The 17,705-nt window shown below is 47.5% G+C and overlaps 1 protein-coding gene across 1 annotated transcript; it reads right to left on the reverse strand.

Moving 5' to 3' along the window:
- Positions 1–88: 88 nt before the first annotated feature.
- LOC106564355 (peroxisome proliferator-activated receptor gamma coactivator-related protein 1) lies at positions 89–17,440 on the reverse strand. The gene is made up of 13 exons (XM_014130414.2): positions 17,311–17,440; positions 13,275–13,379; positions 12,487–12,639; positions 12,134–12,241; positions 7,305–9,282; positions 6,614–6,667; positions 6,282–6,365; positions 5,155–6,001; positions 3,634–3,852; positions 3,375–3,447; positions 2,628–2,749; positions 1,197–1,348; positions 89–739 (listed from the first exon to the last, which is right to left on the reverse strand). Exons 1-13 carry the CDS (start codon positions 17,389–17,391, stop codon positions 636–638), a joined length of 4,080 nt encoding a protein of 1,359 aa, XP_013985889.2. The 5' UTR covers positions 17,392–17,440; the 3' UTR covers positions 89–635.
- Positions 17,441–17,705: the final 265 nt, after the last annotated feature.

The raw sequence follows: 17,705 nt of genomic DNA on the forward strand, positions 1-17,705 counted from the left end.
TAAGAAGACTGACAGTGTAGGGTTTGAGATATTCCTTCATCTGTCAGTTCATGGATCCATCCAGTCAGGGCAATGGGATGGACACTAGTTCAGTATTACACAATAATAGTCTTTATTCATTCATAAAGAACATGTTCATAATTGGGAATAAAATGACTAAGGGAATCTCAACTTTTTAAACATTATAACAGACGAGAGAAAAGCAAAGCTTGCAAATGCAATATTAGTGCAAACAAAGATATTTAAAGATCCTTCCTTTAAACTTTTTAATATTTTGTTTACAATATTCTAATAATTAACATATGATTTTTTTTCTTAAAAATATTTTTACTGCATCAACAAAGTTTTGCTAGCACAGTAAATAAAATAAGATGAGTTGATAAAAGTGAACCAATACAAGTTAAAACAACATTTCTATAATGTTAAAGTATGCACATGTGTATAGCTGAGGTAAATCTTGCTGACTTGTTGGCTCAGTCCCAAATTACACCCCATTCCCTTCTATAGAGGGCACTGCTTTGGGATCAGAGCCCTAAGGTTAGTGCCCTCTATAGGGAATAGGGCGACATTTGGGACCTTTTCTCCCCATCATTCCTTTTTTCTTTCTTGGCTCCCTCTCTTCCTCCAGGACTCTGCTACCGCTTCAAGCCTTTCTGTGCCTGCTTCAATAGCGTGTCAAAGTCCAGCTCCTCCTCCTTACTTTTCGCTGGAGTGGGGTCCTCCTCTTCTCGATTAGAATCTGGTGAAACAAACCAGTTCAGTTACCAATATGCTATGATTTCAACCACATTTACCCTGCAATTACATCTGCGACCCTGTGCATGTGACTTAATAAACTCATGTCATCTATTTCCCAAAAGGGGAAAGCCTTCGTCCGAGAGGCCGATACATTCATAATAAACACAGGGCGCCATTGTGTGGCAGGTAGCCTAGTGGTTAGGAACGTTGGGCCAGTAACCGAAAGGTTGCTGGATCAAATCCCCAAGCTGACAAGGTAAAATCTGTTTTTCTGCTACTGAGCAAGGCAGTTAACCCACTGTTCCCCAGGCGCCGAATACGTGGATGTCGATTAAGGCAGCCCCCCACACCTCTCTGATTCAGAGGGGTTGGGTTAAATGTGGAAGACACATTTCAGTTGAAGGCAACAGAGTAGGTATCCCTCTTTCCCATTTGGGACCACCCTTAAAGGTTCTCACCTAGGTCGGCGTACGTAGATTTGCAGAACTGACGCCTGCCCCCGAAGCAGAGGTCAAAGGGCAGCTCATCAGGTCTCCTCAGCTTGTAGCCGTTCTCGATGGCTGCGAACGCATCTTTCATGTTGTAGAACGTCACAAAGCCGTAGTGGTCGCTATGGAAACAGAACACAGGTTAAGAAAGTGTTATTTCCTAACCACTTGACATGGACAAAGGTAAGTTAATAAGTTACCTGGTGAAATAAGTGTTCAATAAATGAAATGAAGTATGATTATATCTAAGGGGGAGAGAGAGAGAGGTGAAGGGGGACAGAGAGAGAGGTGAGGGGGACAGAGAGGGAGCGGTGAGGGGGACAGAGAGGGAGAGGTGAGGGGGACAGAGAGGGAGAGAAAGAAAGAGGTGAGGGGGACAGAGAGGGAGAGGTGAGGGGGACAGAGAGGGAGAGGTGAGGGGGACAGAGAGGGAGCGGTGAGGGGGACAGAGAGGGAGAGGTGAGGGGGACAGAGAGGGAGAGGTGAGGGGGACAGAGAGGGAGAGGTGAGGGGGGACAGAGAGGGAGAGGTGAGGGGGGACAGAGAGGGAGAGGTGAGGGGGACAGAGAGGGAGAGGTGAGGGGGACAGAGAGGGAGAGGTGAGGGGGACAGAGAGGGAGAGAAAGAAAGAGGTGAGGGGGACAGAGAGGGAGAGAAAGAAAGAGGTGAGGGGGACAGAGAGGGAGATGTGAGGGGGACAGAGAGGGAGATGTGAGGGGGACAGAGAGGGAGATGTGAGGGGGACAGAGAGGGAGATGTGAGGGGGACAGAGAGGGAGATGTGAGGGGGACAGAGAGGGAGATGTGAGGGGGACAGAGAGGGAGCGGTGAGGGGGACAGAGAGGGAGCGGTGAGGGGGACAGAGAGGGAGCGGTGAGGGGGACAGAGAGGGAGATGTGAGGGGGACAGAGAGGGAGAGGTGAGGGGGACAGAGAGGGAGAGAAAGAAAGAGGTGAGGGGGACAGAGAGGGAGATGTGAGGGGGACAGAGAGGGAGATGTGAGGGGGACAGAGAGGGAGATGTGAGGGGGACAGAGAGGGAGATGTGAGGGGGACAGAGAGGGAGATGTGAGGGGGACAGAGAGGGAGATGTGAGGGGGACAGAGAGGGAGATGTGAGGGGGACAGAGAGGGAGATGTGAGGGGGACAGAGAGGGAGCGGTGAGGGGGACAGAGAGGGAGCGGTGAGGGGGACAGAGAGGGAGCGGTGAGGGGGACAGAGAGGGAGATGTGAGGGGGACAGAGAGGGAGCGGTGAGGGGGACAGAGAGGGAGCGGTGAGGGGGACAGAAGGGGCTAGAAGGGGAAAGAGGACAGAGAAAGTCTAGAGAAGAAAAAGTTTAAAGACACTGATGCTAATGATTTTTGACCATCTCTTTTGATGCAGAGAGAAAGCAACACTCACCCCCTGTCTCTAAAGTGCAGGGTGCATTCCTCCACCTCTCCAAACAGAGAGAAGCGTTCTCTCAGCTCCGTGTGCATCATGGTCCTCTGGATGCGGCCCACGTACACCACCCTGCGCTCGTCCTGGCCAAACAAAACAACGCACCAAGGGTTGTCACTATCACAAGCCCTGTAAATTTCTACAAATGATCTTCTTAAAATCCGATTTTAAACCCAAACATTAAAGCTGAGATCTGCGAAAGGGGAAACGGTGCCATAGGTCTCTCCCAGGCCATCTGTTATGGTTTTGTTTTAGACCAGGAGATGAGCCTCCAGCAATGTAATTGAAATACATTGTAGTACATGCTGTTATATCACACATGCAGTGATATCAGGGAATAAAAGTGCTTGTTGTTTGAAACAGCTTTGTTATTGTAATATCGCAAACGGACGTGGCAGTTACACCGCAACTCATCCAACTTTCACCCTAACCACACTGCTAACCTTATTCCTGACCTAAATTGAAGACCAAAAAGCTCATTTTGGTTTCCAAAAATGTTTATGACATAGCCAATCTTCAATTTGCAGCTTGGCCATCTGGTGGGAACCGAAGAGTACAGTAGGCGACAATTTGGTCTCCAAATCAATCAGGAAGTAATGGCACGTTTACATTTAACATCTTAAAAAGTATAAAAAATATATTTCTAAAATGTTAACAGCAAAAACACAAGGTGTACCACGGTTTGTAAATGTACCACTCAGTACTCACTATGGCTTTTAGTTTTTGATTCCTCATATCTTGTTGTCTCTTTCGCTTCCTGGAGTCCCTGACGTTGTTGGAGCTGAAGGTTGGGGAAGAGGAGAGGAGACAGCGAGGTGAGATGGACTACGGAAGACCAGTGTGGCTATAGTTTAATCAGAGTCTAATACAATCATTCAGAACTCCTTTAATAATACACACCCCTAAAAACTTTTACAAAATACTTTTTTAAAAGTTATTTAAAAAATTTATTAATGCCATCACTGACCTGTAGCAGTCCCTCCACCTCTGGGCCCTGCTGTAGGCCAGTGTGGTGGGGGACCTGGACCTAGATCTGGAACCAGACTGAGTCCAGGACTTTGATGTGGACCGAGAGCGGTTCCAGGACTGTGGGTAGGGGAGCCGGTACCGGCAGGGAACCGGGGAACGGGAGACGGAGCTGGAGCAAGAGGATGAGGAGCTGCTTTCAGAACGCCTGGGACAGAACCTGTTGGGGGAGGAGGGAGAGGGATGGGGATGAGGGAGAGGGATGGGGAGGAGAGGGATGGGGATGAGGGAGAGGGATGGGGAGGAGAGGGATGGGGAGGAGGGAGGGGGATGGGGAGGAGAGGGATGGGGATGAGGGAGAGGGATGGGGAGGAGAGGGATGGGGAGGAGGGAGAGGGATGGGGAGGAGAGGGATGGGGATGAGGGAGAGGGATGGGGAGGAGAGGGATGGGGATGAGGGAGAGGGATGGGGAGGAGGGAGAGGGATGGGGAGGAGAGGGATGGGGAGGAGAGGGATGGGGAGGAGGAGAGGGATGGGGAGGAGGGAGAGGGATGGGGAGGGAGGAGAGGGATGGGGAGGAGAGGGATGGGGAGGAGAGGGATGGGGAGGAGAGTGATGTGGGATGGGGAGGAGAGGGACGGGGATGGGGAGGAGAGGGATGGGGAGGAGAGGGACGGGGATGGGGAGGAGAGGGATGGGGAGGAGAGGGATGGGGATGGGGAGGATGGGGAGGAGAGGGATGGGGAGGAGAGTATGGGGATGGGGAGGAGAGGGATGGGGAGGGATGGGGAGGGAGAGGGATGGGGATGAGAGGGATGGGGATGAGAGGGATGGGGAGGATGGGGAGGAGAGGGATGGGGAGGAGAGTATGGGGATGGGGAGGAGAGGGATGGGGAGGAGAGTATGGGGATGGGGAGGAGAGGGATGGGGAGGGATGGGGAGGGAGAGGGATGGGGATGAGAGGGATGGGGAGGATGGGGAGGAGAGGGATGGGGAGGAGAGGGATGGGGATGGGGAGGATGGGGAGGAGAGGGATGGGGAGGAGAGTATGGGGATGGGGAGGAGAGGGATGGGATGGGGAGGGGAGGGAGAGGGATTGGAGAAAGAGGAAGGAGAGGACGTGGGTTAAAGCAAGAAAATCAATTTTGTGGTGGTAAAAAGTTGTAAACTTAAATGACTAAAACCAGATGTAAAGTATGTAGAAGATATAATGGAGATTTTGAAGATCATCTTTGAGAACTAACAATCACCAAAATAAAAAGTACAGTCAGGGAGAGGTTAAAATTCAAAACATCTCATGTCATTGATTGGTGCCTTATAAAGTGTTTTTATGCTATGGCAAAATGTGTAAAACTGCAAAAAATTATCTTTAAAAATGTATTTTTTTATTCTGTCAGAAATTAGGTTTAAAACAGCAAAAAAAAGTACCTTACCATTGGCCACACCCACTAACATGCCCCCCCCTTCCCCTCAACTTCAATTCAAAAGCAATAACAGTCACCACACAGAACTTTAACCTACCTCTTTCGGGGTGGAGAGCGAGACCTGGATCGAGAGTAGGAGGAGGATGAGGAAGATGATGATGAAGAAGGGGACCTAGAGCTAGAGTCCGAGCATGAAGACCTTGTCCGATAGCGCCGGGACGACCTCCTACCTCTTGCAGGGGGACTGGGTGAAGGAGGGGAAGGGATGCAGGGGCTGGTTCTCTCTTCCTGTGTCTCCCCTGCAGTAATGGCATCCGTCCTAAAGGGGGAGCTATCTGTAGATGGCGGAGCAGAGTCTGAGGGAAGTTCTGTCTCTGGAACAGTCCTGGAGTCCATTGGTTGCTGCTGGCGCAAATATTTCCCAGAGTTCTGCGTGCCAGGCACTAAGGAGGGGTTGGTGATTGGTTGGTGGTCGGTGAGTATCGTTTGTCTTTTGCTGCATAGCGTAGTAGTATTACTCCCTGGTTGATCCTGAGATAGACAGTAGTCATGGTCCGAGGAGAAAGATACTGGTGTCTGGAACTCAGGGGGGGTGACAGGGGGCTTTGGGGGGAGGGGGTGGGCCTTTTTGGGTGGTAGAGGACGGGGGTCGATGATTTGGATGGCCTTGGGAGGGAGAGGTTTGGGGGTTGCCGGTTGCTTCCTCTGAGGTGCGACAGGGGTAAGCGGTTTCCAGCGCGGCTGTGCAGGGGCCTGTTCCTGAGTGCTGAGAACATTCTGGGTGCTGAGAGGTTCCTGAGTATCGCAACGTTCCGGAGCTCTGAGGGGTTCCGGAGTTCTGAGGGGTTCAAGTGTGTTGACAAGTTCTGGAAAGCTAGCGGGTTCTGGAACACAGAGTTTTTCTTGGGTGCTGAGGAGATAGGCACCCAGCAGTGTCAGCATCCCTGGAAAGAAAGCAACAAACCAGATAATGAACTGAAGTTCTGTTCTAAAGCATTAGAATAACCACAGCAAAGTCCTCTGAGCAACTGTGTGGACTAAACTAGAAATTAAGTCGAAGAACAGGTTCATCCCAACTGGCGCCCTATTCCCTTTATAGTGCACTACTTTTGACCAGTGCCCATATATGGCTCTGGACAAAAGTAGTGCACTAAGGAGGTAATAGGGTGCAAGTCTCCAGGCTGAGTCCTTCTGCATAATAGAAAGGACCTTCCTTTAACTCACCTTGAGTGTTGTTGCTCAGCTCTTCATCTCTAACAGGGCTCCTATCTGGACTGCCTTCAGGTTCACTCTCAGTCTCCTCTTTGGCTGTGGGAAGAGACACAGCCATGAGGGAGGAAAGGTCAGGGGTTGAATCTTAGAGTAGGAGTGCTGATTTAGGATCTGTTGTGCCTTTTTCCATCACCATGTTTAAGATGACAAGGACAGGGGTAGCTGGGATGTATGCATCAACCAAATCAATACATCTTAATGCAAATCCCAGAATGGATGGGACGTAGTATAGCTGGAAGAAGCACGGGAGAGAGTTAACAAAACCCCACTGATCACTCACTCACCTTGTGTCTCCTCAAACCGCTCCAGAAGGCTGGTCAGATCTGTGGCTTCGATTCCTGCAACGTGACCAAGAGAAATCAGTTTCTGAATGCAGGGACAGTAGCAGTTCATCAAGGTGAACTTTCTGCTGGTCTAGTGTTCTAAGCTGCTTCCTCTGGAACACATATACCGCTGCAGCATGGGTTCCGGTCCAGACCCCTGCTATTTCAGCAACTCTCCTCACTTTTTCCTCTCCATCTTTCCTATCTGAAAAATATGAGTGGGACTGCCCCACTCCTTACAAAATAAATACAAAAATATATAAACGTTCTGAAAAGCAGTCGTCAATCTAGTATATGTTTAAAGCTTTGATTCCGTCGCTGGACATGGAGACAATCTCTTTCTGAATGGGTCTTAGAAAGAATGACACAGGATATCAAAGTAATCACAAATTATACATTTTTGTTAATTTCACATCAGATCTAACTAAATCACAAATCATCCACTTTTAGCTCTAGCTTAATTAGCTTTATCTGAAGAAATACATACTCAGGGTAGTTTCCCCTAGGTACAGATCTAGGATCAGATTCCACTCCCCCAATCCTAACCTTAACCTGTAGTAAGTGAAATTATAAACTGACCCAAAATCAGAGTCAACTTCACCCTACACCAAAATATATTGTTTATGTGTGTGTTATGGCTCATCTGGCTTACCTGTGCCGCAGGTAGGGGTCTGTATGCAGGTGTTACTCTCTGGAGAGGTGGACAGTTGGACATGGGGGAGGTTCCCAAGGGCTACCCGCTTTGCCCTCTCCATCTCTGGGTAAGGAGCAACAACAGCATTGGTGGGTGGATGGACTGAGGGTCTGGAGGACGGACTTGCCATTACTGGTGCACTTGGGGAAAACTTGGACCCTTCTGGTACGGTCTCAATCCCTTTCCTTGGGCTGAGAGAGCGAGGCTGATGCCCTTGTTTCATGGTCTCTGCAGTGTTTTGGGTGTGAAGTGCTTTCCGCAATGGTTGTTTGGTGGAGAACCTCCGCTGGATCTCAAGGAGGAGACTGGTGCTCTTCAGGCTTGGATCCCGGTTGCAGAACACCATTTTGGGCTTGGGCGCCGGAGACTCCTGGGTGGTGGACAGAGGTAGAGATTGTTCCTGCTTCTCTTGGTTGGTCCCATGGCTCCTATCAAATCCATCCAAAGATGGACGGGTTCCTGGTAGTGGGACCAGGACAGGGTTTGGGGGGTCGCTACTGATCGCAACAGCACTCTTTTCTGGGCTAGTCCTGTTCTGGCCCAGACCCGCCACTGAGTTGGAGTTCAGGTTGGGACTTGGTAAGGGACTAGCAGGAGAGATGGTCTCAGTCCAAATAGGCTTTAATACACCAACATAATTAGCAGATTTAGCTTCCATTGAGCTGCATTTGGGCTTTAAAGCTGAGCTGGCAGGAGAAGTCTTAGTCCCACTTCTTACAGGCTTTGATCCATTGATGCCAATGCCTTTACCAGGTTTACTGGGACAAGCAGGAGAGACAATCTTTGTCCTAGTCTTAGATATAGGCTTGAATCCACTGACATCATCCCCTGTTTTACTTCCTATGTAATGATGTGTGGTTGTTGGTCCCCAAACATTATATTTAGGTCCTTGCAAATAGGGTATAGGAGGCAACTCCTTGGGGGTTTCAGGTAGAGAGGGCCATTTGGTGGTGTAATTCTCAGGTTTCACCACCAGGGGTAGTCTTTTCTGCTGGCGCAGCAGGCGGTACTGCTGAAGACTGAGGGCCGGTCTGGGCTTGGACTCGCCTTGCTGTGGTGGAGGCTCCGACGACTTATCTCCGGTCCTTTCAGGTAAGCCAGTTTCAACCGGATGTTGGTTGTCCTTTGAAGATGCTGCTGAAGACTCTGGAGAGGATGTTGTGAGGGAAATGGTCATTGTTTTGGTGTTGAAGTCAAAAATGGGGATTTGGCTGGTGAGCTCGCTCAAGTCCGGGAGCACGTTTAAGTCAAGTTCGTCTGTTTCTGGTAGCTCGTAGGATGTCACCAGGACAGGTCCGAAGCTCACTCTTTTTTTGTTCTTGGTCTTCTGGCCTTCTTTGGGCCCATCCCACTTCACAAGTAGACTTTTTAGTTGCTTCACTTCTTCACCTTTACTTCCCTGTTCTCCATCCCCCCCTTTCTCATTCTTCATCCCTCCTCCCGAGGGACACTCGTCATCTGATCCGTCCACATCAATTTCCTCGTCGCTCTCTTCCGAACCAGGCTTCGTATACCTCCACACCTCGCCCTCAAGGGGTACTCTCTGGTCCGCGCTCCATTCCCCCAGGGAGGAGGCCTCCTGCCTGGATGTGCCGATCCAGTCCTTCCCCTCCTCATCCAGGCACACCCTCAGGCAGTAGGGGTGCATGAGTTTCACCAGGTCCACCAGGGACACTGTAGAGGAGTAGCCATGGTCCTTCTCTACAGAGTTCAGCGCTCTCACTTCTGATTGGTCGAGGGAGAGTTCTCCCGAGTCCTGATTGGTCAGATTGAAGCCCCGAGGCGGACTGTGAATGTGGACCTTGCCGCCCTCCTCCTCTTCTGTATCACTCCTTTCCTCCTCCTCTCCATCGCTCCTCTGTATGGATGTGGAAGAGCCCTGGGCTCTGGGAGTTAGCCTAGCCCTCCTGGGTCTGTCAGTAATGACTGTCTCAACCTGTAAAGAAGAATGACGTCAAGACTGTTACTCCAGCAGAGCTAGCTATGCTCATAATCGTGCTGGCTATTTCTCGATTTTTATTTATTTTTAATAAAGATATAATTCTCTATATTATTTTTCATGACAAACTCAATCCCATAGTGTAGTACACTAATATTCTTTGTATATGATTTCCAAACTATGACACAACCCAATCCCATACAAATGCCAAATTCATTATGCTAGGCATTTTATTTATTATTATTTAGTACATTAAAACCAATGTACATTTTTAACAGTTTTTCTTATTTGAAACCAAACAAGTTACTCCAGTGCAGGGCTCTTCCTATGGTACTCATAACTTGAATGTGCCTCGAGAGGAATATTTATCTTGCATAGAAATAGATAATTCTACAATGGGGTTGTCAGATTTTTCGATTCGTAACTCGTTTTGTTTGCAGAGGAAAAGTAAATGTTGACTGTTCCAGCATCTTCAAAGTGCGCCTCAACAGAAATATTTTTTTTGCGTGACGGCCAATGTTCCCTCTAAGGTGCGCGCGTGCGTGGGGGCCCAGCTCGCCACTGCCACACAGATTAAATATCAGCCCGCGCAGAGAAGCACGAGATTGAACTTCACTTGACTTTCTAGAGTTTTCCCCGTTAGTTAACACATCAACGTTTCCCTCTACTGTGGGAATTGTGTTAGAATCAACGCAACATTAGCTACTTTCAATGTGAACATACAGAAACAAAACCAACTACGCAAGACTTCGTATGCAAAACTAACTGTGCAAGAGATTTTATTGTAGGCAGAACGCATCGGAGTAGGATTCTATTGCATTGACATGCACCACTACACAGACCAGTGCACCATAACCAATCAGAGCCGCAGTAGGCCTATATGAAAATAGCCATTGCCACATATGGATCCTATATGGCCACTGGACAGCATGCGCTTGTTTTGAGATCAAAGTGAGAGCTGCATGTAGCCACCTGTGCACATTTGTTCATATCCTTTGCTAGTTAGTGAGTTATTAGCCCAGTTATAGATCATTTGTAGTTACCAATGGGGGGAGTGGTTGCTTCCTACAAGAGCACAAAACGTTTGTATTTCTAGACATCTTTGAAAAGCCAGTCAGGTAAAAAGCATTTGCATGTCTTAAAGGGGCAGTGTTGTATTTGTGTTGTATTTTGAGAAGGCCTTGAATAAGCTAAGTAGCCAATAGGCAGAGGGTAGCATCATTTGTCTGATTCTCTGTAATAATGGTATGGGAATAACAATGCATTTTATTTTGTAAAGTGGTTTCTTGCATTGAACAACAACATTTTTCAATCACCTCCTTGTATGAAGGACAAGTGGATCAACAGGTTCATGTCAAGCCCTACATGTTTTTCCCCCCAAAAGTCTCATGGATGTAGGCCTATATTGAACACCACACATTGGCTGTAGGCTGAATGTCTGAACAGCTATTTCCATGTTCAAATGTTATGGGATGCATTTTCTCCATTGTTTTTGATGGTAGGCCTACATGATGATCAAATAGCCACAGTAGCCTACTAACTAACGTAACACTGGTACAGCCTCAGTGGCCACAATAAACGCGCGCCGGAAGTTGCACAGAATTTTCACAATGTTTAAGTTTGCAGTCAGCAGACCTGAAATGTACTCAGTGACGGAAAAAAGCGAAGCGCCACAGCTAAATGACTGTTCTGCAACAGAAACAGTTTACTCCAAATGGAAAAATGTTTTGCAATAACATCGAGCTTCTATTGGACAAATTCAAGTAGGACCCTCCCAGTTTCATTATGTTTGCTTCTTAAACAGTAAACGGTTTCCGTTGCAAGACTTAATACACCCCAGGTTAGTTACAAATAAGGTTAGAGTGAAAACCTACAGGAGGATAGCTTCCAGGAACATGGTTGGAGTGAAAACCTACAGGAGGATAGCTTCCAGGAACAGGGTTGAAGTGAAAACCTACAGGAGGATAGCTTCCAGGAACATGGTTGGAGTGAAAACCTACAGGAGGATAGCTTCCAGGAACAGGGTTGAAGTGAAAACCTACAGGAGGATAGCTTCCAGGAACATGGTTGAAGTGAAAACCTACAGGAGGATAGCTTCCAGGAACAGGGTTGAAGTGAAAACCTACAGGAGGATAGCTTCCAGGAACATGGTTGGAGTGAAAACCTACAGGAGGATAGCTTCCAGGAACATGGTTGAAGTGAAAACCTACAGGAGGATAGCTTCCAGGAACATGGTTGAAGTGAAAACCTACAGGAGGATAGCTTCCAGGAACAGGGTTGAAGTGAAAACCTACAGGAGGATAGCTTCCAGGAACATGGTTGGAGTGAAAACCTACAGGAGGATAGCTTCCAGGAACATGGTTGAAGTGAAAACCTACAGGAGGATAGCTTCCAGGAACATGGTTGAAGTGAAAACCTACAGGAGGATAGCTTCCAGGAACATGGTTGGAGTGAAAACCTACAGGAGGATAGCTTCCAGGAACATGGTTGAAGTGAAAACCTACAGGAGGATAGCTTCCAGGAACAGGGTTGAAGTGAAAACCTACAGGAGGATAGCTTCCAGGAACATGGTTGAAGTGAAAACCTACAGGAGGATAGCTTCCAGGAACATGGTTGAAGTGAAAACCTACAGGAGGATAGCTTCCAGGAACAGGGTTGAAGTGAAAACCTACAGGAGGATAGCTTCCAGGAACATGGTTGGAGAGCACTCTTCTGGTGGTTCTTTTATCATTGAAATTACCTCTGTAAACCTAGATTAACGGGTGGGATTACCAGTAGTAGTACGGCTAATCTTAATCTGACACACACACACGGACTTCCATAAAACAGAAAGGGATGAGGTTTCTACCTTTCCAACAGAGGAAGAGGGGGATGAAGATGAAGAGGGGGTCTTTATGGAACGAAAGAGTGCTTCTTTATCAGGTGGAGACCGTGTTAAACTCAGCAGCCGCCTCAACTGGAGAAACACACCAAACAGGAGAAATACAGTAATTACAAAACAACAATCACGTCCTCCCACTGACACCATTTTCACCATGACTTCCAGATAAAACCAAAATAAAAGCAATAACCCTGATTCTCATCAAATCAAGAACACCTGGGACTGTATTCACACAGCGTCTCAGAGTAGGACAGCTGGTTACTCTTAATTCTCAACTGATTCTGAATCACACACACAGACCCAGACTTGGTTTTACCCACCGGGGAGTTGTCCCGTAGCCTCTGGTCAGAGAAGAGCCCAGTGTCAGGCAGGGTGTCAAAGGGAGACAGGGTCTCATCGTCAACACTGTCCAGTATCTCTGTTAGAGCTGTCAACAACGTGGCCTCACTCTCCTCATCCAGTCTGCTCCTAGTCTGAAAAACAAATGGCATTCATTTCTGAAATAAATTGAATGAATTAAAAATAATACAAATGGCATCTCTCATTTCTGTTTCTAATTGGACAAGTTAATGTAAACCAGGAGTTTTTCTTTGACAGTAGAAAATGCAGGGGACACCACTTGGAAACATGATATTCCCTAGTTAACGCTGTGTGTTGATATTTACTCAGCTTTAGGTCCCGCAGGCTGTCCCAACTCATAATAATGACATGAAAGAGCATTCTAATAGTGTAAAAGGCCCTTAGTTGACACTAAAAGGTTGTACTCTGTACCCATTTGAAGATTCAAAAAAATCTTCATTTGTTTGATAAGATCCCACATTTTCTCAGGGGACCCCAGATTGGGGCCCGACCTGAAGTTTGGGAACCACTGATGTAGAACCTGTCTCGGATGGGAACAGGGTCTACATCAGGGGCGTATTCATTACGGAAACCGTTTAAGACCCAAACGATAGCAAACAACAAAATTAGAGTTTCTATTGGACAAATTCAGGTAGTTCCCTCCCCGTTTCGTTTGCCTTCTTTTAAGAAACGTTTTACAACAGAATCAGCGTAATGAATACGCCCCAGTAAATCTAAATGTTGGCCAACATTGTGTCCTGATACTGACCTCTGCAGCTACGGCGGAGTCTTCAAACATAGCCAGGATGGAAGGGTCCAGGCAGGAGTGAGTGTCCATTTCCAGATCACTGACTTCCCCTTTACCCAGGACAGCCTGTAACAAGCAACAAGATCAGAAAGGGAGAACAAGTTCAATCACGAGTCAGGCAAATAGGCTGGCCAATTTTTGGAAAAAGATCTGATCTGATTGGTCAAAAGAGCAAGCAAAAATATCTGAATTGGGCCTCCTGTGTAAACGCAGCCTACAGAAACAGTTGCTCGATCATAAGTCTTTTTGTGATTCCCCGCATCCCATCTCCTCGTCTCTTTCCCAACCGTAGTGGAGGAGAAGGTCAAGTCCCTCCCTTCTGACATTCTTCTTTAATGTATTTACAGAAAGTGGCAAAGAGGAAGGATGGGGGGAATTAAGGAAAGATTGAGAAAGTTAACACATTTCTACTAAAAGACACTTGAGCAACATAACTCAAAGGGCAGTCTGAATACAATAAAACAAGCTGCTAGTCATCAGTGTTTGTTGAGGCTGCGTTTGTATGCTTCCTCCCATCAGAATGAGTGTGTGTGCATGCCATGTTTTCAGACTGTTGAAGAGCAGAGCCCTGTGGCAGGGGCGGAGGAGGGAAATGTTCAGACAGTCATTACCACACTTCAGTTTGATTTATCCAACGAGGTGTAAAAACAGCAGCACAAAGTGTCTCGCATCATAAGGACATGCGTTGTCTTGTCATAAAAAGTGACAGTTAGCCCATAGCACACTAGTCCTCACGCTCACTTCTTGACAACAACTGGCCCCTCCCTGGGGGTGGTGGTGGTTGTTGCTGGGACACTGTCTGTCTATAATATGATTATGGTGCTACGTCCCAAAAGACACCCTATTCCCAAATGCAGTGCACTACTTATGACCAGGGCTTATAGATCCAAATGGATCTTTCTTGAGAAACGTGATAGTCACAAGCTGCATCCCATATGGCATCCTATTACATATGAAGTGCAGTGCACTACTTTTGACCAAGGCCCATAGGTCTCTGGTTAAAAGTAGTGCACTATAGGGAGTAGGGTGCCATTTGTGAGAGTTTCCAGTCAGTGTTCTTTTCTCAGTGTCACCCAACCAATAAGTGTGTGGGAGATGCGATCCGACAGCGAACAGTAACAATGGGAGCATTGTAAAATGTTCAGACTGGGGAAAACAGAAAAGCGTGGCGTAACGATATTTTTTTATTTTGCCTTTATTTATTATTGAGCCCGTTCCAACTGGCACCCTATTCCTTATATAGTACACTACTTTGGACCAGAGCCCATATGGTCCCTATCTACTAATCCCTCATTACCTCTCAGGAAATATACATTATTTTAATTGAGCGGGATAGTACAGTACTACAAAGACGTGGACAGCGTTGAAATAGGCCATTGTCGGCTACTAGGTGCCTGACACTCACTCCTATTAACATCAATGTAAGGCCTATACAATCACACTAGCTACAACTCTGTTTATCATGAATGTTTCCCACAAGAGTAGAGCGGCTATAGCTAGTTCAGCAAAACAAGACCCTGGGTGTGAGGCCAGTGTTGACAGGTATGAATTATATATGGAGAATGTTTACTGAAATGGGTGGTACGCAAAGGCAATTGAAATGCAATGATATAAAAACGAGTAAAATAAGGGTGCATTGTAGCGGAATTAATGTACTTCTGTATGAGCCCATGGTTGACATAGGTAGCATGCCCAACACTTGGACCGTAACAGTTCCAACATTACAAAATCAACTCAACTCATCAACTCATCCTTGACCGCTGGCTACGTCCCTTCCGTCTTCAAGAGAGCGAGAGTTGCACCCCTTCTGAAAAAACCTACACTCGATCCCTCCGATGTCAACAACTACAGACCAGTATCCCTTCTTTCTTTTCTCTCCAAAACTCTTGAACGTGCCGTCCTTGGCCAGCTCTCCTGCTATCTCTCTCAGAATGACCTTCTTGATCCAAATCAGTCAGGTTTCAAGACTGGGCATTCAACTGAGACTGCTCTTCTCTGTGTCACGGAGGCTCTCCGCACTGCTAAAGCTAACTCTCTCTCCTCTGCTCTCATCCTTCTAGACCTATCTGCTGCCTTTGATACTGTGAACCATCAGATCCTCCTCTCCACCCTCTCTGAGTTGGGCATCTCCGGCGCGGCCCACGCTTGGATTGCGTCCTACCTGACAGGTCGCTCCTACCAGGTGGCGTGGCGAGAATCTGTCTCCGCACCATGCGCTCTCACCACTGGTGTCCCCCAGGGCTCTGTTCTAGGCCCTCTCCTATTCTCGCTATACACCAAGTCACTTGGCTCTGTCATATCCTCACATGGTCTCTCCTATCATTGCTATGCAGACGACACACAATTAATCTTCTCCTTTCCCCCTTCTGATAACCAGGCGGCGAATCGCATCTCTGCATGTCTGTCAGACATATCAGTGTGGATGACGGATCACCAGCTCAAGCTGAACCTCGGCAAGACGGAGCTGCTCTTCCTCCCGGGGAAGGACTGCCCGTTCCATGATCTCGCCATCACGGTTGACAACTCCCTTGTGTCCTCCTCCCAGAGTGCTAAGAACCTTGGCGTGATCCTGGACAACACCCTGTCGTTCTCCACTAACATCAAGGCGGTGACCCGATCCTGTAGGTTCATGCTCTACAACATTCGCAGAGTACGACCCTGCCTCACACAGGAAGCGGTGCAGGTCCTAATCCAGGCACTTGTCATCTCCCATCTAGATTACTGCAACTCGCTGTTGGCTGGGCTCCCTGCCTGTGCCATTAAACCCCTACAACTCATCCAGAACGCCGCAGCCCGTCTGGTGTTCAACCTTCCCAAGTTCTCTCACGTCACCCCGCTCCTCCGCTCTCTCCACTGGCTTCCAGTTGAAGCTCGCATCCGCTACAAGACCATGGTGATTGCCTACGGAGCTGTGAAGGGAACGGCACCTCCATACCTTCAGGCTCTGATCAGGCCCTACACCCAAACAAGGGCACTGCGTTCATCCACCTCTGGCCTGCTGGCCCCCCTACCTCTGAGGAAGCACAGTTCCCGCTCAGCCCAGTCAAAACTGTTCGCTGCTCTGGCACCCCAATGGTGGAACAAGCTCCCTCACGACGCCAGGACAGCGGAGTCAATCACCACCTTCCGGAGACACCTGAAACCCCACCTCTTTAAGGAATACCTAGGATAGGATAAAGTAATCCTTCTAACCCCCCCTTAAAAGATTTAGATGCACTATTGTAAAGTGGTTGTTCCACTGGATATCATAAGGTGAATGCACCAATTTGTAAGTCGCTCTGGATAAGAGCGTCTGCTAAATGACTTAAATGTAAATGTAAATGTAACAAAAAGTAATGTGTCCCTGTCTGAATATGTATGGGACAGTGAGTGTGTACGTTCCAGCACGTTGCTAAATATGCATATCGACAGCCACGTGAATGAGGAATATTCGAAAGAATAAACTCAACAATTGAATCTTATTTAAGTTGTAAGTCGCTCTGGATAAGAGCGTCTGCTAAATGACGTAAATGTAATCATTTGCTTTTGATTGACGCCAACCGACATTGATTGTTGCCAGCTTCCGCATATCCAACACGACCAGTCTTTATAAGGTGTGCGAGTCCAGCAACTATGAACGTTAGCAGCAGACAGAACATCGCTTTTTCCGAGTAGAGGAGAAACTTGGCTGACTCCTTAATTAATTATAGCACATTCAATTTACTGTCACTGCAACTTAGACAGGTATTACTTCGCAGAAAGCCAATAAAATAATGCCGAACTAAATCGTGAAATAACGGAGACAACATAGTTAGCTACTTGTGTCACCAGCAGTTATTTTCCCATTCCACCATGCGATTCGCAGCTAAAGTTAGCTACTACTAGACATTCACATCCACGTGTAGGCACCGCGTGCTGGTTTGCTATTTTTCGTGTATGAAAAAGGCCAAAGACAAGTGGTACAAGTAATTTTTATTTGGCCACATGTATGCAGAAAAAGTATGTATCAAAGCCGTACCTCATTGAATGTGTTTGCGGTCAGAAAGTCCGTGTTGCCGGTGATTATATGCTCATCTTTTCTACGCCACTGCGCCGCCATTTTACAGATCCTCACATGGCTTCGTTCAGCTATAACTAGGAGCGTTGCCATTGGTCAGCGCATAGACACGTGGTCGCCAGTACACGGAAGTTGCCGGTAAACGCAGATCTGGGATCAATGTATCTTGCTCAAATCATAACCAAGTACTGTTTGGCAAGTAAGCGCAAAACTGACCGGAAATCAGATCGTCATCCGATTCGCTTTGGCCTCTGCAGAAAGCCCCAAATTAAATATCTTTGATATGTCAAATGCTGTTGCTGTCATGCACCTGCACAGTAGTTATCTTAATCATGTCAAGTCAACACGTGCCATAT

Source organism: Salmo salar, chromosome ssa12, assembly GCF_905237065.1.
Source record: "Salmo salar chromosome ssa12, Ssal_v3.1, whole genome shotgun sequence".
Lineage (NCBI taxonomy): Eukaryota > Metazoa > Chordata > Actinopteri > Salmoniformes > Salmonidae > Salmo > Salmo salar.

Coding starts and splice junctions, on each gene's coding strand:
- LOC106564355 (XM_014130414.2), bottom strand. CDS start 17,391: ATGGCGGCGCAGTGGCGTAGAAAAGATGAGCATATAATCACCGGCAAC. Junction 9,283..12,133: donor CCTCTTCCTCTGTTGGAAAG/GTAGAAACCTCA, acceptor TCTTCTTTACAG/GTTGAGACAGTCATTACTGA. Junction 1,349..2,627: donor CTGCACTTTAGAGACAGGGG/GTGAGTGTTGCT, acceptor CTGTTTCCATAG/CGACCACTACGGCTTTGTGA.